Consider the following 21954-nt stretch of genomic DNA (forward strand, 5'->3'; position numbering starts at 1 on the left):
CACTACTACTACTGCCTGAATGGGACTTTATGATCCACATAGCCACTAAAACTATTTTTCATTTACCTCTAGTTTTAATTCTCCATTATTAATTTATTTGATAAAATTAGCCTAAATAAAAAGTCAAGCAGGCACTCTTGTGAGAAACAGCTGCGGCACTGCTATAACTTCCATGCAATTGTGAAGAAAGCTCCAACTATTGCACTACTACTGCTACTACTATTAACTGAAACTAGATAAAGATAATAGAAGAAAGCAATGCTTTCTGGTAATATAATATTCTTATCTTTAGAAAGGGATACAAGGCAAACTGGTTTACAGAAAATAGTGTGCATTAAGAAAACCAGGAAATAAAAATAATAGTATAATAAACAATCATCAACGATGATTAATTAATTAAATAAATAAATGTGTAGAATAGGTAGTTATGCAGCATCTTTATTTTTACTCACTCACACACACACACAAAAAAACACCTTTAATTTTCTGGTATCAATTTTTCGGAAGCGCTTATTGTATTAAAAGTGGCACATCATAATCTCAATGCCACCCAGGTCCATCTTGTTGCCTGTGAGACAAGAATCCTAATCACTGAGACTCTTTGCTGCCCTTATTGGACTCGAAGATAAACCAGGCTAATAGGATGAGTGTAATCTCCCTCTTATAGCACACATAGTGAATGAAAAAAGAAAGGCACCATTGCAAGGAACAAGTCAATTCTATGTTGTATGGTCATGGGAGGTTGTCAGTTTGATTTAAGCCGCAGGAGCCGTACAGCTCGTGCAATGAGTCATTGCAATTTATCGCTTTGAAAAGTCATTAGCTTCTTTACCTCATGAGGTCCAACTGGAACAATGACTGTGTCTGTACAGTGACTGTACAGACAACTCTTAAAAAGCCTTTAAATCACAGCCCACTGTAGGTTATTATTGGAATATAAAGAACACACACTGCTAGGGGCCAACAACTTCATTAGGCTCAGGTTTCACGGCTACAGACCAGAGCTAACAGTGAAGATACACTTACTTTACTGCAAATACTGCCACATCATCAGAAATATAATGACTGTAAATTTCGTATTTGGCAGAAATGAACGCAGTTGATAATGTTTCAACAGTTTTTCTCATTTAACCTGTTACAATAATTTTTCAACAATCAACATGCAATAAGCTCTATTTTTCAACCACACAATCTAAATCAATAGAAATTAAATTTTACTAAATGTTAATAATTAATAGTCTTAAAAAACAAAACTGAAAACCTGTGCTCATATATTGGTTCCATGAGCTTTCACAAATGTGTTCATCAAGTCTCTTTAAAAAGGCAGAAATAAAATAGTCTCATTACGTTGAATAACAACATATATCTATATGATTGTGCAAGATTTATTGTGCTTCATACACATAAACATAACATCTCATTAATAATAAGAAAAAAACTTTACAAAAACTTTACATGTTTTAAATACAGAGGCTGATGTATATTTACAAGTAGCTTGTTTGACCATGGCCCTAAAAAGACAAACACTGTGCAGTCCAAGTCCATTGTCAACAGTCGAAGCAGATAGTGACATCATATGTTGCACATCATCATGAACAATGACAGCAGTCAGAGAATAGACAGTAATGGGACAGAAACAATCTGCTCCTTCCACTGGGCCAAAACACTGATGCATGAATGGTTCCTCAGCACTGCTCAAATCCTGCCATCAGAGAGAGGGCCAGAGACTCCACTGTACAAGGACAAAGGCAGAGGAAATGTGATTACTCCCATGTTTATCATTTCTGCAATGTACATAACAGTATCAAGTGAAAGAATATACTTCCAATCCCCAATGCAGTAAATTCAAAATCAGAGAAAGGAGTTCAGTTTACTCACAGTGTGGGAAGGAGCCACGGCACACAGCCTTATTGAGTATGGTCACCAGGAACATGTGACAGTTTTTGAAATCTGACTCCATTTTATCAATGGACTCGATCCTTGAGATAAGACATAAACACAATATAGAGATTTTGAGATATTGACATTTCACCACTCATGTGTTGCAACCATACAGTGTGTAATGTGTGTATGTCAACAGTTCTCTTACTTCCAGGCTCCAAATCCAGCTTGCCATCGGTCAGAGAAGATCAGGACTAGATTGAGAACCTTCATTATCGCCTCCTTCACAAAACTGACCTGAGAACACACAACAGCATTAGACAACAGTGGACGCATCAAATGTCATGAAAGGAAGCTTGTCCTGCCCTGCTGCCTCAGCCTGAGGAGGGAGTATCGTAAAGTAATCACCTGATAAATAGATTTAATAGCTGATAGACCTCCTATGTCACACCACTGTGTTAAAACAAGCAACTCCACACAGAAAGGCGCCAGGACTGGGCATCGAACTGACCACTGACCGCCATACCACCGTACTGTCCACAATGGTGTGTAGCATTAGAGCACAAATATTAACAGCAGAGGAGCTGCTGGTGATGACAACAAGGTCAGCAACCTTGGAATTTCTTGCCAGTGTAGCATTCACCACTGGAAGCCAGACAGGTCATGATGGTTGACAGACATATGAACCAAGGTAAAAACCTCGTCAGTATAATTAAAGGTGTTCAGAAATGGCCGTTTGTCCTGTTTGTCGCGCCGAATTTCCACGAGTTGCCGCACGAGTTTACCCGAGTAAGGAAAACGAATTTAATTGGTCGTTATCGAGCGGCGGGATATTCAATGCTTGGGGCGAGACCGAGCTCGGTGTGTGTGTATGTGTACAGACGTTTGATTGACAGATGACGGAGCCAATATCAGTGGCTGATGAATCGTGAGCAGGCTGACACATAATTTGTGCACCTGCATTATTCAATGCACAAAAAATACCACACTTCCATCCCAGATTTACTCAAAAATAGAATTTTGCGCAAAGTTTGGGCTACATCGTCTGATAGATGAGTTATTATACTAATGTAAAGACCCACAGTGGGTTCAAATTCAATGTTCTTTTCTGTACAGCTTTAACAAGATCTCCAGTTGACCATCTTCTCTGCAAGTGCCATTTACCTTCTCCCTCAGAAGACACCGGTCATGGATAGTTGCCAAGTATCTGTAATGGATTTTGATCAGCTGGTCCAGGTCCTTGGCCTCCTGTACTTGGTGCTGAAACTCTAGTCCTGTGCTGTGCAGAATCTGACAAGAAAAAGTAGAAAAAGAGAGAGGATTTTAATTAGTGATCTAAGTGCAAATCATTATTTTTAAAGACCACTGTGGCGAGTTACGACATTCTTTACTAGTGATTATCTTCCAAAATTCATCACGGCTGGATTTTTCTTTTTCTTCAATGACAATCAAAATGACATACTTGGCCCTTGCTTCTGAATCACTCATTAAAAATTTGGTAATTGCTTCTTTTTAATGATGGTTTGGCAGGTCATCAGAAATTAGTCTGTGTAAAAGCACCACTAATGTGATTCTTCAAAACCTTTCATCCTAGATGCTTTGGAAGCCGGTTGGTCAGTATGTACAAGTGTAACGGATCAAATGAAAGATGTTCACTTCCATTTAAGCTGCTTCAGTTTCAGAGTCCTGGTGTTGTGTATGTCTGCTGTGGAAAAGGTTCATTCATTATCCCTCTCACCCTGGTCATGATGTAGTTGTGAAGGCTGTTGACGAAGTGCATCAGTTTGACCCTCAGCAGACACATTCGGTGAATCTGCTGATTTATGGGCTCCTTGACTTTCACTTCCTCTGCCTGAGCTCCCTCCAGTTTCTTACTGATGGCGGTGAAATCTATAACAGAGAAACATTTCACACATTAGAGAAAACCGTTTGTTTCAATTAAAATAACATTATTTAAGAGAAGAGTATGAAATATGTCAGTTTACAATGGCATTTTAAGTAGGACAGCATCTACACATTATTTCCATCACTTAGGTATTTCTTTGACTAACAGATTATAATCGATCTAAAAAAAAGGCAGAACAAAAATGTCGTCCAGACATTTTTCTCATTACAGGAGCAGCCACAGACAGATTTTTGGCATTTTCTCTAGAAAAATGATTAAATGAACTCTTACCATTGAATCGAAGTTTGTCTAAACTGTATTTAGCCCATTTGATCTGCAGCAGGAGGAGAAACACTTGATTGTAGATCTTCTGACACTCTGTGCTGATCACAATGTCAACAGGCCAGGGAACCTGTGTAGAAATGAGTAAATGTTAACATGGCAGCATCAGAGAGGCATTCAGTCATTTTGAGCCCAACGTTCACTCTGCTGACCTTATAACTGAGAGTCAGCACTTCTAGGTTGTTCACAGGGTGTTTTTTCCTGGACGGATCAATATTCTCCAAGAAGATTGACAACCTATAAAATATATAACAATGAGGGGAAAAGGTGATTTCTCAATAATATAAAAAGAAGATATGCTTCTAATTGTAGACAAATCCTCAGTGGGAGTTCACCATCAGCATGCAGTACCTGCTGCTGTCCTCTGGGTAGCGCTGTCCCACTGCCTCCTGCAGCTGCACGTTGAGAAAAGACAGCTGCTGCCAGCTCTCCTTCTCCTGCACCTTGTCAAAGATGGCCGTGTAAAAGTCATACATGGTGTCTCCCGCCTCCAGCAGGAAGTAGTTCCTCATGGCTTGGAGATACTCCAGCAGCCTGTGGAGACGTCAGCAAACTCAAATGCTCCGTAAGCAGAGACAAAGAATGACTGAGCGTTTTAACTCATGGAAGAGCGATGCTTACTTGTAGTCCTTCTTCAGGGTCTTCATCAGGTTCCCACAGCACTCGATGTACCTCCTCTCGATGTGGGGGTAGAGGCAGGAGCGCAGCGTGAGCTCAAACGTCTGGCAGGTGACGGACTGAGAGGAGCGGTCCACGATAAACTCGCCTCCAGAGAAACGCTCGTGGAAGTCGCTCTGCTCCAAGTAGAGCCTAAGGGTGAACAAAGACCAGACTGTTTACCCTGCAGCTCAGGGCCCAAAAACAAACAAAAAAAAGACATAATCCCCCAGAAATTCAATTATGTTTGGACAGTAGCATTTGAGAGATGATAAAAGCACCGGCAGCAAAAGGCAAAGCATGATGACGGCCAAATAGCAGGCCTAAGCTTTATTCTTGAAAGGATGACAGCTGTGGATTCCAGACTCACCACCTGCTCTGCCCCTGCAGTTTTAAATTTGCTTTGTGGTTTATCATTTCATATCAGAACCTGTAGTTCTCCTCATCCAACGGAGCCACGTGCAGTTTTTATGTCGTTATGCCACCTACCTGGCAAAGTTGATGGCCAGCAATGGATCGTAGACGTCTTCGATCTCCAGATGCTGAGCCATGATAGACTGCATCTTTATGAGGCTCCTCTGAGTGGCTTGCTGCTCCGTCACCGTGTCCGTTGGAGATCCCTCCTGGCTACAGAGACGCGACTGCACCGACTCTAGAAACACTGTGTACAAACTCTTCCTCTCCGCATCTGAAAAGCAACATTTTGCCACCATTAAAAAAGATGCTGCAACAAATCCAACCTAAACACAATTTAAGGATAAAGATAGTGAAAAGCAGATGAAACGCCGACCTCTTGAGGATCTGTCCGACTGCTCGGTCTCCTTGCAGTCCAGATTTTTGAGCAGCTGCATGGACTTTCCTGCCATGATAATCTGCTTGAGGACAGGTTTGAGGAAGGACACCATGGTGAGCTGCCTGTTGCTGGAGCCCGGGTCCCCTCCGGAGCTGCCGCTGGCTGCATCGTTGAGCTTCTCCTCGTTCTCCACCAGCTCTGATACACTGTACAGAGTGTAGGTGGCGTACCAGAAGTCCCTGTGGTTCACTGGCACATCTTTGTTCCTGAACAAGAAAACGTGAATGTTTTTTGGGGCTTAGGATGTGTTAGGATTCTTGCAAAATAACACCTTTTTTGTATAACCTCAATTCATTATGTTTTATATGTAGGGATAGGCGAGTACTGATACCAGGTATCGTGATCGGGCCAATACCGGCCTTATTTCAAAGTATGTGGAATTCGTAAAGGCTTCTGATACCAACCACAGATTCTCAAGGAAACAAAAAAAATGAGTTTCTTTTGTTCCTTTATACAAATACCAGGGTTTCTGCTGTGTACATTAACACAGCGGTGGCCAGCCACTCCTTAAATATTACCAATACTTTGTACGCTGAAAATAATCAACCTCGTGAAGTGCCTCAACTCGCTGGCTGGTGCTCGGCTTATTCAAAATGATCTGTCATTGTGTCAATTGAAATTGTGTATGTATGTGTATATATATTAAAAGTACTGGTGGTATCAGTGAGTACTCGTACCGATAGTCAGTCTGAAAAAAAGTGGTATCGAACATCCTTAATTATATGTGTATCTGCACCGATATGTGTGTGTGTGGGGTGGTGTATACAACGTACACATATATAATTTTCCTGTTTATAAATTGGTATTTGTGCAAACGTATTCATAATTTTATGCACTAAATATCTACTACTATTATGTATTGTTTGTGTTCCAAAATTGTTGTTTATTAAGAAGGGGAGGGAGTGTTATTGAGAATGTTTGTTTGTTGTTTGTTCAAATGATTAAAAAAAACAATAAGCCAAGTGTTGAAAATTTTTTTTAAAAAGTATTCCTGCAAAAGAAAAAAAGAAGTTTCCAATACCTTTGGATGATGAACTCTTTGGCAGGGTCAAACAAGTTTCCATGAACAATCCATTCATCCACAATCTCCAAATATGGTCTAACGGTCTCTGTCCACAGAGAAAATAATAGAGCCACCTAGCAACAAGAGACAGACAGATGTGTTAAGATCCACAAATTCCACCTTGAGTTCACTCATCCCGACATGCAGGAGTCGGACACACTCACTGCTTGCTCCGATGCCTCCCCGACACTGTCGTACTCGATGATAGCTTTGTACAGCGTGTTGAGCAGGTGTGACGCCCGCACTACGTTTGGAGTCTCAGTGGGGACTTCGGCCACCCCGGTGCAGAAGACTTTGTGCAACACTTTGATCTGTGCCAGGTGAGGGCTGAGTCGCTCCAGCACTGCAGACAGGGTCAGCGTCTCATCTGCAATACAGGGCAAATTGCATTTGTATTTTATTGCTCCAACTGCTCTCCTTTTGAAGTTTCAATCTTTAATCAACCTATGTATCCTCCTGTATGAGTATTTATTTGTTGTGATTTTGCATCTTGCTGAATGGTCTGTATTTGTGCTCGACATGTGTCGACCACTTGCTGAATTGAATCAAATTGACAGTGGTTCATTTCATAAACAAATCACTCATAAAATAAATACTCAGGTGGAGAATAATAAAGCAATTCTGTGAGAGTGTTTTATGGCCACTATAGCAGTCTGTTGTCTGGCCACACTGCAGCACAGGCGGATCTGTCCAGTAATCCATTGAACCATTTTGCCTGTTGTATTTAAATGATCTCACATATTCACTACATTATTTAATGGAGGGAGCTTTTAAATATTTTAAATATTTCAGAATGTCCTCATCTAAATGTAGATATGTGTGCATCCATGGTGTAAGACACTGTTCAGGCTCTTTCTTTGTTGTTGTAAAAAACAGAATTTGTATTTGTATATACTAGGAGATGGTGGGGGGTTGGCTGCCTTTCCTAAACCACTGGAACAATGGATACAGACGGCAATTATGGCTCAACGGCAGATTTCCAGGAATGAATGATTGAACTGGGCAAAGTCGCAGCATATGAAAGAATGACACACAGGATGCAGGATAAAATGGAAATGTACCTTTTGAAGTGGGGCAAATATCTTGCAGACTATGAATTTGTTAAAATAAAGTTATTATTTTTATTTTATATTATTATATTTTAGGGTTGTTGTTTTTATTATTATTATCTTTGTGTGTGTGGATGTTGTTTTGATTCATGTAATGTCATGAATGAGAATGTTGGAGAAAAAAAAGAGAAAAAAGAAACTGTTCAGGCTTGGGGAGTTGGGCAGAGTACTGTACTGGTAGATGTTAGTGTGTTATGTATGTTTGCTTTAAGAATACTGTTGTCCAGTTTTTTCAATGAAGGGAACAAATAATCTTCGAGAGGCAGTAGAAGCCGAAAGTTTTTAAGCAAGTTACTAAAGCTCTGTTCTGACCTGTTATTAACCTCGGTGTCGGGGGATCTGATCACTAGTGTTCAGCTCTAACTTCACATGTGAACTCACCCGGGACGCATTCAGGGCAGATCTGAGATCTGATCGCTCAGACCACATTCAGAGGCGGTCTGGGCCGAATGCATCCACATTCTCTCAGCAGTGTGAACCCATGTGTCCAGACCGCACTGAAGGACCAACTACTTTACTGAAGTCCTCTGCTACAGTCTCATTAATCCTAACTCAGTTTTATTATGAAACTGAAAATATTCAGTTATTTCCAATGGATAAAACTTGATCTGTGAGCAGAGCAAGGATTCATCCTCTGCTCTCCTACTGGCTAAAAAACAAAAACACCACATACTTGTTTATTTGCATATGAAGGAGGAAGGTGAGATCTGATCTCTGGCCACATGTGGAGACGCATTTTAAAGGAGGCATGACGTGACGTGCTCAGAGCTGACCACTTGTGATCGTCACTGTTATGTTAATGAAGGTCTGAACAGGGCCTGTTGTTTATTAGTGAGGCATCTGTTTGACCTTCAGACAGAGCCAGGCCTGATATTTTCTCCCACCTCCAGTCTTTAATAGTTGACTGTAGCTTTCCTGCCTGTAGTTGTTCAGTTTGAATCACGACACATGTTCATTTATGTATAAGAAGAAGGAGAAAGAGAAAAAGAAGGGAAAAAAATAGATATTGAATAAATAGACGAGCGGTGTCCACTGCTATTTTGCTTGTTTGTTTTCTTGTTATTATTAATTATGTTTCATCTTTAATTTTTCAACTTCAATTTTTTTTTAAAGTGTATAATATTGGTGTTGATATTAAGCCAATGCAATTATGACTATAGAAAGGAGCAGGTTCTATAAGTATTTCTTCATCCTGCTCCTTTTCATTTATAGTGATTATGTGTACATTATGTAAATATGTGCAATCGTGCAAAGTATGTAAACCATGAATGGAATAAATTGAAAATGAAATGAAATATGTTAAACCAGCTCTTTCAATCCACACACAAAGCCTTGTTTTCCCCAGCATGGCCTGTGTTGTGATAGCGATAGGAGCGTTATCTAACAGCTCTTCCAGGAAGTGCAGAGCTACAGTATAATTGTTGTGTCAAGAGAATCAGGACTTAGGCAGTGATGACTTCCTCCCATTAAGCATATTGTACTTGCCATTGCATATGAGCTCTCTCTCAATTGTGGTCAGCTCTTTCTTGAAGCTGGTGAAGTACTTGTTGAGCGCCCACACGAAGGCCTGGTAGGTCCTGAAGGGAGGCTCCGAGCCCTTCTTGGAGCCGTAGGAGGAACCAGAGCTGGGCGGGCAAGGCTCTGAGCTGTAGCCCGTCACCTCGTCTATGAACCTCTGCAGCCTGAACACGGCCTGGCCGTACACGGCGATATGCTCCAGCACAGAGCGCAGACAGTTCTGCACCATAGAACAAAAACAGATTAGTTGTTACAGCTCACAGAGGACACATTTACTGAGATATGATACAGCCATCTTTTTACTTACACTGGTTAGATGAGTTGCCACCACATTATTCCTCACTGACACTTTCCCATCATGGTGTTGGAATATAAAGTGTTTCTTCACTCCAGATAGCAGCCTGCAAAATGAGCCAGATGTCAGAGCTCAGCTATGTGTGATACTAAATAGGAACAAATGATCTCAGTTGGAGTCTGTAAAGGACAAGGAATCTCCTGCACGACACAATGGGGTCTGAAATGTTTTGGGGTTTATGAGATGATACAGTTTCACTTGTGAGAAAGCGGGGGATAAATCTCTTTTGCACAAGTTGGCACAATCCACACAGTCACACAGAAATGCATCATTACATCTTACCACAGTGTCTCCCGTATTACTTGGGTCTCTGTGACAAAGGCCTTTTCATCTGGCAGATACAATGGGTCAGTGTTGTACAAGTGCTGATCCCTGAGGAGAGACACTGAGCATCAACATCTGACCGTTTTAAATCATTTCCAACTCACAAATCCCCTACAGTCAGCGTCAACCCGCTGTTAACCTCATCAGTCTCTGCAGACATGAAGCTATTAAAAAACAATAAAACTCCCACTCCAGATGATTATGGACGTTAGCAAAAAACATTATCATGCTATGTTTTTTTTTTTTTACCATTTAATTATCTTAACATTTTCATATCTAAAAGCATAATTCCCGTTGTGTTACACAAAAATGTAGATTGGCTGTGAATTATTGGATACAAGTACCAGCTTTATAAACATACGCTTCAATATGAGCTTAATTTATTAAGATGATACTTTGAGGACGAAATTGTAATGTTTTGAAGAAAAAAATCTTAAAGGGATCGTTCAAAATTTTGGCAAATTGGCCCATTGCCATAATCCCTATAGTTTTAGGAGTAGGTTCGTTACCTCTAATTGTTGGTGCAAGCTGTTTTTAGAACAGCGGAGCAGAGCCGTGAGCTGCTCAGAGCTACGCTACAGAGACAAGTTGTGACCTGCACATTCACCACGCTATGAGATAAAAACGGAATGTTACGAGACAGAGTTGTTTTTGAGGTAAATTCATGCAAAACCGCTGATACGTGTTCCCATCGGGGGCAGTTTTTCAGCAAGCAGTCTCTGCATTTGCCTCTGTCTGGTAACATTTCGTTATTATCTCATAGTGTGGTGAATGTGCAGGTCACAACTTGTCCATGAGAGCGTTTTAGAGTTGTTGAATTGTGAATTTGATGAGTTTGATGAGGGAAACCTCAAGAAATCCCATTAGCCTCCGTAGCGTAGCTCTGAGCAGCTTGTGGCTCTGCTCCACCAGTCTAAAAATAGCTTGCACCGACAATTAAAGGTAACAAACCTACTCCTAAAACTATAGGGATTATGGCAATGGACCAATTTGCCAAAATGTTGAACTATCCCTTTAACAACAGTTTCACAATATGACCGTTATCAAGTTGTGATTTTTTAAGAAAAGGAGATAACATCAGGAGAAAATATTTGTATAATTTAAACACTAAAAATTTTAATTATGAGAATAACCAAATAAAGTAACATAGTTGGCAGGTGAGAGAAGTTCTGTGGAGGTTTTACTAATAAGCGCTCACTGTCATAGATTTTTGGACATTGAAACTAAACAAACTTGAAAGCTAAGCACAGTGCCAAAACACACATTTTCTGCAAAGTAAAGGTAACAGTACCTACTTATCTCATGATAATGTGCATGTGGAATGTGACAAACCTTTCCTTTAAATGTTGCAACTTCACACATTCTTGCAATCCAGTCATATCAAATTTGGCACAATTACTTGCATGGGTAAAACATATATACACAGAAGTGAATCAATACTATCAGATAATACAATACTCAATACTATCAGTCAATCAATAATACAGATAGTATTGATTCACTTCTGTATATATATATTTTACCCATGCAAGTAATTGTGCCAAGATTAAAGTAAAAGCATTTTCAACAGTTGGAGTCTTACCACACATTGAGCAAGTTGGAGTGTAAATGTAAGCTGTGGGGGAAACGAGGAGCATGAGGCACCCAGTATGGTGTCACCACATGCTGCTCCAGCCAGGACCGGGCGTCTGGCTCACCCACTGCAAAGACAAACCGACATTATTTACTGTATATACTCACAAACAGCTTCTATGTACATGCTTGTTTTGGTGATATCTACGGTTTTTACAGTTAGCATAATGTATTTTCCAGTGTCATGTTATTTCATTGTGTGAAAAGTCTGCACCTGTCCATGTGACTGGAACTGTTTTGTTGGTGTTGTCCTGGTCCTCCTGCGGGGTTCTGTCCAACTGGATCCCAGAGTCCTCCCTGCTGATTGGCTGCTGACTGTCGTCGTCCTCACTCTCCTCCTCAGACCACTCCTGAAAAGCAGTGAGACTGCGTTTAGATTCAAAACCATCCAGATACGGCGGTGCTGGCGTTGTGGTCATCTGTGTTACTCACAGGAGTATCTGGATATGGTCCAATGTCGATGTCCTCCATCAGATATTTACCCCAGTCAAAGTTGTCCTCTAGTTCTGCAGTCATGTTGAAGAGATCAGCATTAACATATGAGGCATTTTTAAGTCAATTTAAAAAAGTGGCATTAAAGGTATAGTTCAACATTTTGGCAAATTGGCCCATTGCCATAATCCCTATAGTCATAGCAGTAGGTTCGTTAGTTAAATTATCCACAAATAGATTCAATAAAGATAATAGCTTTATTTGATTATTGATCATTTTTCAGTCCTTCTTCTAAATTAATAGCATTAAAAGTATTTGTATCGAAAATACAAACCGCACATAATACTATTGAAGCACTGAACTTACATTTGAGTAGTTTTTTTTTTTTTTTTAGCAGATTGACTACTGGACTAGAATCATGGGATATCATGACAAAGCATCATATCATAAGTACAATATGTTAAAGGGATAGTTCAACGTATAGGGATTATGGCAAATTGGCCCATTGCCATAATCCCTATAGATTTATGTTACGGAGGCTCATGGGATTTCTTGGTTTCCCTCATCAAACTCATCAAATACACAATCCAACAACTCTAAAACGTTCTCGTGGATAAATTGTGACCTGCACATTCACCACGCTATGAGATAATAACAGAATGTTATGAGACAGAGGCAAATGCAGAGACAGCTTGCATCAGCTGTTTTGCATGAATTTATCTCTAAAACAACTCAGTCTCCTAACGTTCCGTTATTATCTTATAGCGTGGTGAATGTGCAGGTCACAACTTGTCCACCAGAGCGTTTTGGAGTTGTTGGATTGTGTATTTGATGAGGGAAACCAAGAAATCCCATTACTCTCTGTAGTGTAGCTCTGAGCAGCTCGCAGCTCTGCTCCGCTGTTCTAAAAATAGCTTGCACCAACAATTAAAGGTAACAAACCTACTGCTATGACTATAGGGGTTATGGCAATGGGCCAATTTGCCAAAATGTTAAACTATCCCTTTAAGTATCTGTTAAACGTCAGCTCACCAGCCTCCTTCACCCTGGGTCTCTCAACAAAATCTGTGTTTGAGGGGGAGTCCGACAGGAAAAGGAGCAGGGACAGTATGCTGTAGTGTGCGTCTGACTGTAAAAAAAAAGAATCACACAAAGAAAACTCTTTGACACTGAGGCCATTAATAAAACAATCAACTGGGGATTTGTCTTGATGTCAGTGTTAAGAGAGAATCAACCCTCACACCACCCATGTCACTCTGTACCATACCTTTGTTCCATCTGTTTGAGGTAAAGGTGAGTTAAGGAACTCTTCAGTCAGCCTCGACCAGCTTTCTGCTTTACTCAAGTCAGAATGGATCATGAGCTTTTCGTGGATTCTGGAAAACATGACAGATTACACATGACAGTGTAGACCTACAGTGGGGCAGCAGTGTGCATGTGTTTCTTAATGTGAAGTGATATTCATTTGGGATATTATGATTTACTACTGTACAGAATGCCATATCAATAACAACGATGATGAATCAGAACCACTGATAATCAAACCATCTATGAAAACATAATGCAAATGACACCAGCAACACAACACTGTGTCCTCTTTGTTCCAACACATGGAAGAGCAGCTATGCAAAACATCAGTCATGGATACAATTTTCATCAGAGCACTGTCTGTGATGTGAATGATGATATATGATGTGATGTGATGATAGTTCAGTTTACACAATATGCATACCGTATGAAGGATATGGAGTGATAGTACGGTACTCACCCATTGATACTGCGCAGGACTTTGTGACTGTCCACATCCAGGTAACGGTGAAATCTGTCAACAAACGTCACTGTCATTAGTTTCGCAGTTAGTAGCTCCCAGTTGGTAGTAGCACGTTAGCAGCTTACAAGCTAGCTTCAGTCATATCCGTGGCTAACTCACCTAAAATTTGACCAGGCGAATTTCAGTGCCAGCTGGAAATTCTGGTCCTCCTCGTCCTCGACCCCGCTGAGACATCTAACCAACCTCTTGGTCTCTTTCTCTGTCTCCTTTTCGAAGGCGGTCCAGTGAGCCATGTTGCTGTCGACAGTGCTGCAGCAGCTGGCTTGGTGTTGAGAGCATCCACTGGTGTTAGCTAGCTAGCTATATGTCAGGCTTGTTGCTGCAGCGACGTGTGGCTCTGCAGGCTAAAGGGCTAGCACAAACAGTAAAGTGTCAAACACGCCATTTGTTACGAAGGACCGACAGCTTTATCCGTTTCTCCATTGATTCTCTCTCAATAATACCGCGCGGCGCCTGCCTGACAACAAACGTTAGGAAATGTGCGCATGCGCGAGCTAGGAAATCAGGGGGGAAATAACCTGTTGGTTTGTTTTAACCTTCGTCTAAAAAACTAATGTTTGAAAGTGTAAACTTGTGGCAAGAAAAAGATTAACCTCTAGGAAAAACAACAAAATGCTTTGTAAATCACAACTTTATCGTTTGTCTCCCATAATTCATTGCGCTACATGGGGGTTACGGCAGACGGCAGCAGTTGGAGCCTCTTCACTTCAACGCTCTCCGATATTCCCAATTTAACCGTGTTCCCATCCGCGCTGCATCCCACGTAGTCTAGTGTCGCTTTGACGAAGACACTAAAAACAACTGTCCTCTCCGCAACCATTTCTATCATTACTTCACCGAGGTGCCGGCAAATACTCAGTATATATGTGGACAGGAAGGAGAAATAATCTTATTTTGTCTTTAATGGGGCGGGGCTAATCCCCCCCACACACTCCCGTCTCTCTCACGCATTCACATAACTTTACTGTGGAGAGCGCGGCGGGTGCTCCTGCTCCACAAAGCGCTGCGCGGACAGACAGAGAAGACGCTAGCCGCCCCCTCCCGCCGAGAGGAAATGAAGAGGAGGCTACACAAAAAATACTTGATTTTGATACTAGCATATTCAGGTTTACTTCTGCTAATCCCGTACGTGTTAGATTACGGGGACAAATCCGTCCACAACGGGAGGCATGGACTGCCGCAGCAACAGCCCAGATGCCCAGATTTGGAGAACACGGTGGCGCAGCTGTGGGATCACAGTTATCGAGGCAACGGCAGCGACGCGACCGAGTCCGATGCCGTCAACAGGAGCCAGTCTCGGATACACATCTACCTGCATGCCACCTGGAGGACGGGCTCCTCGTTCCTGGGGGAGCTCTTCAACCAGCACCCCGACGTCTTCTACCTGTACGAGCCGATGTGGCACATATGGCAGGCTCTGTACCCGGGGGACGCGGGCAGCCTGCAGGGCGCCGTGCGGGACATGATGAACGCCCTGTACCGCTGCGACTTCTCCGTCCTCAAACTTTACGCCGGCACGCAAAACATCACCACCTCGTTCATCTTCGGCTGGAAGATGAACAAAGTCATCTGCTCGCAGCCGCTGTGCGACGCGCACAAGCGGCAGGACATCGGCTTGGTGAGGGAGGACCAGTGCGCAAAGTGCCAAAAGAGGGACATCAGGGAGCTGGAGAGGGAGTGCAAGAAGTACCCGGTGATGGTGATCAAGGGAGTCCGCGTTTTGGACCTGAGCACGCTGGTTCCTCTGATGAAAGACCCGGCGATCAACCTGCAGATCATCCAGCTCTTCAGGGACCCGAGGGCCGTGCACAACTCGCGCCTCAAGTCCAAGCAGGCCCTGGTGAAGGAGAGCATCCAGGTGCTGAGGAGCAAGAAGCAGACCGACAAGTACAAGCGGCTGCTGGTGCCGAGCAACAGGGTGAACCGGGCCGAGAGCTACGTCTCCAGCGCCATGGAGCTCATCTGTGACAACTGGCTGAGCGACATGATGCTGGTGATGAACGCGCCTCCCTGGGTGAGGAGGAACTACCTCCGCATCCGCTACGAGGACCTGGTCCTCCGCCCCATGGAGGAGCTGCAGAGGCTCTACCGCTTCTCCAACCTGTCCACCTCCCCTGCCCTGGAGAAGTTCGCCTTGAACATGACGCACGGCCACGGCTACTCGTCTGATAAGCCCTTCCTGATATCATCTAGGGATGCGAAAGAGGCGATTTTTGCGTGGAGGGAGAGGCTGAGCGTGGAGCAGATCAACCAGGTGGAGGCCTACTGCAGCGAGGTGATGAGGCAGCTGGGCTACACCAAGAACGGCCTGGACAAAGCGACATGATGAGGATGTGGCACGAGAGGAAACGATGGGTTAAAGGTAGGCTATGTTCAGAGTCAGAAGAGAGAGAGGGAGTGTAGGCCTATGCATGTGTGAAACAACAAAAAAACACCACAACAGTGTCCGGTGTGGTGTGCATCAGGCGGCTTGTTTTTAAACTCGTACTTCTGCCAGTGCAGGAAGTTTGTGGTTTATGACAGAAACCTCCTGACAGAAGCTCTGCCTTTGCTCTGCCGCTGTGTGACAGAACCACGACCCCTGACCTCCATCTGCTTGGAAACAGGCAAATTGGAAACAGAGCGAGCGTATGGGGCCATATGGGGGTCACTTATCCCACATTTGTACTCATTTTTGCATGGCAGCCACTGGTAAACACAGAGGTTTACTATGATGTAGCTCATTGTTCCCTGTCATGGTAACCTGTTTGATGTTTCCACTGATATAGGCTGAGTAGTAGGCTTCTTCTTTAAGATGTGCATACCTGAACATGTACTGTATGACTGGACATAATCTGGTAGCCACTATGATCCAACACACATCTTAAACATGTGTGATGTGCCTTTAATCCTCCATAGCATGGATTCTGTAACCTATAAGGATTTTTTCATGAAGGAAATTAAGTTGTTTTTGTTATAAAAAAACAAAAACAAAAAACACACAAACACACACAAAAGAGATTTTATCTGTAGTGAATTTACAGTAGGCTTACATATCATAATAAACCATCACTGGAGAAGGGTCTGTAATTTAATTAGTTTGTCTCAGATCTGGCTCACAGGGCACAGTGTACCGTTTTAATGAAATTTACCTTTTGAATTTGTTTTTTTCCCAGTCCTGTCTCATTGTTAACTCTGCTGTTCAGATAACAATTGACTCCACTCTTGTGTTGTAAATAACGGCTCTGTCAGACACTCATTACACATTAATACATCACAGTGGAGTGGATGTCTCACCTAGATCCTCCTCTTTTAGGTTTCCTAGATCAGACCCAATCTGGTGTTACAGATAAATGCATTTGCTTTCTCGGAGGGCCTCAAACACAAGCGACACCACCGTAGCTGCTCTGTAGCTCTCGGAGCCAGAGATAGTCTGAAATGTTTCTCCCTCCTTAAAGGGATAGTTCACCCAAAATTCAAATTTCACTCATTATTTACTCGCCCTCATGTCGACTAAGAGCTGTGAGAATTTTCAGAGTCCTCCGTGCCTTCTCTGAGTTACGGGGGGGTCCATGCAGTAGTATTTGTCCATATAATGGTTGTGAATGGATACCAACTTTCTTCGTCCAAAAAGACACACCAAAAAACATCCAGATACCTCCATACTGCTCGTCTGTAATGTCCCTCTTGTATTGAAGCCCCGACATGAGAAATTGTTCTGAAAAAAATTAAATAAGTCTATATTTTAAGCTTGTTTGTAGCGGAAGCTCCCAGTGTCTCAGTTCACTGCTCTTCCTGTCGATTTGCACTGACCGGCGGGACAATTTCTCATGTCGGGGCTTCAATCCAAGAGGGACATGGATGTTTTTTGGTGTGTCTTTTTGGACGAAGAAAGTTGGTATCCATTGACAACCATTATATGGACAAATACTGCTGCACGGACCCCCCCGTAACTCAGAGAAGGCACGGAGGACTCTGAAAATTCTCACAGCTCTTAGTCGACATGGGGGTGAGTAGATAATGAGTAAAATTTGAATTTTGGGTGAACTACCCCTTTAATGAGCGAGGGAGCTGTTGTTTAATAGAGGCGTCATTGTTTTCCATCCAGCAATGCTGGGTCCCCTCATGGATAGTGTGGGGGCTGGCAGGGAGTGCAGCTGGGCCTCAGACTGTGCTGTCGAGAAGGGGATCATTGTATATGGACGCCCATGACAGGGCCGAGCTCCCAGGGTTACCACCGGCCTGTCACCACCAGCTCTCACAAGCCAGGCCCTTTAGAGCTGGGCTGCCTACAAACCGTCAGCATGGTACAGATACATGGGCGGAGGTGGAGGCGGAGGCGGAGGGTTCCCCCCACCCCTCCACCCTTCTGTCTTACTGCCTCCACGCTGATTTTGGCACTAATGGAGCTATTGTTGGATGAGCTGGGCATTATTACAGTAATCCCGTTGATTGTGTGTAGTCTTTATGTATCTGTTTCAGCGTGCAGCCGTGTCACTGTAACTTAACTTGAGGGTTTTATTTTAATTATCAGCTGATTGTTTTCCTCTTCCAGGGGCCTGGTATCCAGGGCTGAGGGCGAAAGGTGGAATAACAACACAAGCAGCTGGAATGTGGTCCGCTGGGAGCTCGTAAGCACAACCCTCGGGTTGTTTTTCCTTCAGCCGAGGCCGGGTCGATGAACTGGAGAAAATCCAAGTGGCAAGAGCAAGAGCAAGCCAGTCACAGACGGACGAATCTGAAACACGAAGGCGGCCGGCAGCTTGTTTTTTTTTTTTTTTTTTTACAGTGTTACCTGGATAACACAGAAAGGGGTCTGTACAGATAGAAAGAATGCGGAGAGGGGAAATAAACAAGAAGAGAGAGATGGGGCTGTCCCGCCGGCCAGCCTCGATCCCTCTGTCCTTTTAGTAGCACTAATCCCTCCTCAAATCCGCTGCAGGCGAGGGCCATAAAAAGCAACCGAGATGGGTTCTCCTCTGTGGAGACGACTGCCAGGATGCAGGACGGCGGCGCCGGGGTTCGATCGCTCTCACCTGCGCAACTTACACACGTCCAAGTCTCTGACCAAGTGTGGCAGCGACCTAAGCACATAACTTAAACCTAACTGCCATCGGCTCATTAACACTGCTAATGTAGAACTCTGAAAGAAGAAAGTACTGTGTTTTCTTGAAGAGAGAGGGGCTGGCTGAGGAACCGTGGTCCCACCCACACCCCCGGTCCCCTCAGGAATCCGGACAGCTGCAGCGCCCCACTGACAAATCACTCACATGGGTGTGAAATTTTCAAATATCCCGTGGACGTGTTGTTGGAGAGCTGCCTCTGTCCTCTGCCAGAGCATTTTTTTAACAGGTTGTCACAAACACAAAGAGACAGTACTGATTCATATTGCGTACCATTCAGTTGTTATAGTTGGTTGTTTTTTTTTGTCTGAAATAGTGTAAAATGCTGTGATATCCCTCTGGTTTTAAAGGATGTGTCGAGGAGGGGTGAAACACGTGACATGTTCAACTTTAGAAGTTGGTCTTGTGTAATTTGTTCTGGGTGGAATATCTGAAGTTCTCTTGTCAAAGAAGGAAATAACTTTTAGGCTGTTGAAACTGACCAAAATAAAGAGTTAGTAAAAAAACAAAAAACAGCGACGTCTCCTGAGGAAACAGTCTATTTGTTTCACACATTGGTATCAGAAAGGAGTGTGACTTCCTTGCATATTAATTAACCCGGATGTGTAGCCTGCTATACATCCCTGCATTAGACTTCAGTATCTTACAGTGTACGTCTGTACATGAGCTTACAGGTGCATGAGTTCAATCAGACTGAGACACCCTAAATGAAAATATTTCATTTATTTTTTGCATAAATGTGCAGTGGATCTGATGAAAGCCTCTGTAGATATAATGCAATCTGTTCCTCATCATTACTCATTAACTGTATCAAAATGTATATACAATTGAGGTTAATAATTAAGCACTTTTGGTCTGTTTACTTTGCACACCGGCTGAAATATGTCTAAAGATTGTGTTTAAATATTAATATCTCATGGAAGTATATGACAGAATTACTCACACAATGACTCACAACTTCAAACCAGGGCGAGACGTGGAACAGAAGGGTCATTAAATAGATATGTTTTTGGAAAAGATTATTAAAAAGATGTAATTGGACTCAACTTTTAAAAAAAAAACATGCAGGAAACTACATGACGCCCCAGATCACTGGTGTATTATGAAGCACAGACAGTTGGAAGAAATGAAGAAGGCGTCACCATCTTTAACAGACGGAGATGAATGGAGGCAGAGTGGCTCGTAACTTCACCGATTTTTATTAACATGTTGACATGCAAACCATGGCAGGGAGAACCTGGCAGCCAGCTGCTACTAGAAACAACAGGTCCGCACATTGACAGTTGAGCTACATCTCATATTCCTCAAGTACAGAGAGCATGTAAATATAGCCGGCAAGACAACTGACAGCACAACAGACAGAGAGAGAGAGTGCACATGAAGGTTATATAAGAGTCCCACCAGTGTCCTCCGCTTGAGCTAAAGTGTCAAACTCTGCTCATTTATTTGCCTGCAGCTGTCACTCAAGTCTGTGTTGTTGCCGTCCATAAAGTGTCCCCCCCCCTACATATCTCAATCAGTCACTTTGTCCTGGACAAGTCAAACAAATGTGAGTCCCCCCCCCCCCCATGTTAGTCAATACAGCAGGAAGAATCACAGTTTAGCCAGTTTTCACATTCAGAGACACTATAATAACATCTGCTGTAGGTTATACTGTATACAGAGGAGGCTGTGAGACAGGTCCACATCACAGAGGAGACAGGTGAGCGTTGGTCCAAAAAAAAAAAGTCTTAACACAGATGGTCTGTTGTGATAAAATGGCGACAAGTGATTATTTTAGTGCCTTTAAATACAGACGAGCTGAGCGCAGCTTCACGTGACTTCTCACTCCGGCTAAGTTTACCAGGAGCCACAGCCTGGTCAGTGGCTTATGTAACCAGATTCACTTCCTCTTGGAGGTCCCCAGTGAGCCATAAAAACTCACGTGGGGCTTCTCCTTCTCAGATTCGACTGGCACAATCGCGCCTCTCACACCTGGCCCCTGTGTGTACTCATACATAAATGCAGCAGCCACCGTGTGCAGTCCAAACGAGAAAACAAAAGACGACACGTGCTGTGTGGTGAATTTAAAGCAGGGAGCTGGTTCGAATGTCTAGACTAGAAGGAACATGGAATTGGGATGGGGGCTGGGGGTGGGGGTGGGGGAGGTTTGACCAGAAAACCTTCACTCCTCCTGCACTAGTGGGTTTCAACCTGCCTCAGAGGTCCTGGTTGTTCATCTCTGAACTTCTACATGTTCTGCCACAAACAGAGAGAGGGGGAAGTGGTTAGAGGGGTCAACAAACAGAAGCGATGCATGGTACACGTAGAGTCATGCAAATCAACCTGTAGGATAACTATAAAGGTTCAGTGGCGTGCCGCAGCAAATGAAATCTGTTGTCCAAAGCTGCCGTCTCAATAAGGATTTGCATGCTGGAGCTTTAAACCAGTTATCTCATTTAAATCTGCTGTGTAAAGGTGGCAGGGACTTGGCCTCAGGCAGCATCATGTCACACACTGTGTTACATGTATGTTACGTCTGCTGTGAGCACAAGAATCGATCATTTGGTACCAAAAACCAAAAACTCTAGGTTTGTGATTTCACAAAGGAGAACCACATGTTCCCAATTATCACAGCTGGACCACATAGTCTTAGAAAAATGTCGGTTTCAGTTCAGTGTAAAGCTAAATCTGAGGGACGTTTCCAGATTAGCACGATGGACAGAGTTGCATGAATTTACAGAAATAGTTTGACATTTTGGGAAATAAGCAAGAGATATGAAACTACAGCCGGCAGCTACTTAGCTTAGCTTAGCATAAGCACTAAAAAACCAGTTAGCCAGCCGGCTACCTTCGAAAGCCTTTCCACTCTTTGCGCTAAGCTAAGCAGCTACTGGCTGTAACCTCATGTGAAACCTCATGTGAAAGAGTAGTGAAAATCAATTTCTCCATCTTTTTTTTCCAGAAAAAAAAACTTATTACAATTACACA

At 43.0% G+C, this 21954-nt stretch overlaps 2 protein-coding genes across 2 annotated transcripts; one reads left to right on the plus strand and one right to left on the minus strand.

Annotated features, from left to right (window-relative positions):
• Positions 1 to 1367: 1367 nt before the first annotated feature.
• On the minus strand, positions 1368 to 14750 carry tubgcp5 (tubulin gamma complex component 5). The gene is made up of 23 exons (XM_085773703.1): positions 13982 to 14750; positions 13820 to 13873; positions 13319 to 13427; positions 13084 to 13180; positions 12052 to 12125; positions 11834 to 11969; positions 11570 to 11687; positions 9946 to 10035; positions 9616 to 9709; positions 9276 to 9528; positions 6846 to 7048; positions 6640 to 6755; positions 5556 to 5824; positions 5255 to 5453; positions 4730 to 4918; positions 4460 to 4642; positions 4261 to 4345; positions 4058 to 4178; positions 3620 to 3771; positions 3046 to 3171; positions 2090 to 2178; positions 1879 to 1979; positions 1368 to 1732 (listed from the first exon to the last, which is right to left on the minus strand). The coding sequence occupies exons 1-23, from the start codon at positions 14113 to 14115 to the stop codon at positions 1686 to 1688; spliced, it is 3039 nt and encodes a 1012-aa protein (XP_085629829.1). The 5' UTR covers positions 14116 to 14750; the 3' UTR covers positions 1368 to 1685.
• Positions 14751 to 14877: 127 nt separating this feature from the next.
• Positions 14878 to 19497, plus strand: chst7 (carbohydrate (N-acetylglucosamine 6-O) sulfotransferase 7). The gene is made up of 2 exons (XM_085773702.1): positions 14878 to 16244; positions 18417 to 19497. The coding sequence occupies exon 1, from the start codon at positions 14937 to 14939 to the stop codon at positions 16206 to 16208; it is 1272 nt and encodes a 423-aa protein (XP_085629828.1). The 5' UTR covers positions 14878 to 14936; the 3' UTR covers positions 16209 to 16244; positions 18417 to 19497.
• Positions 19498 to 21954: the final 2457 nt, after the last annotated feature.

The sequence above is a fragment of the Trachurus japonicus genome, chromosome 4 (genome assembly GCF_045865225.1).
Source record: "Trachurus japonicus isolate A0001 chromosome 4, Traja_1.0".
Lineage (NCBI taxonomy): Eukaryota > Metazoa > Chordata > Actinopteri > Carangiformes > Carangidae > Trachurus > Trachurus japonicus.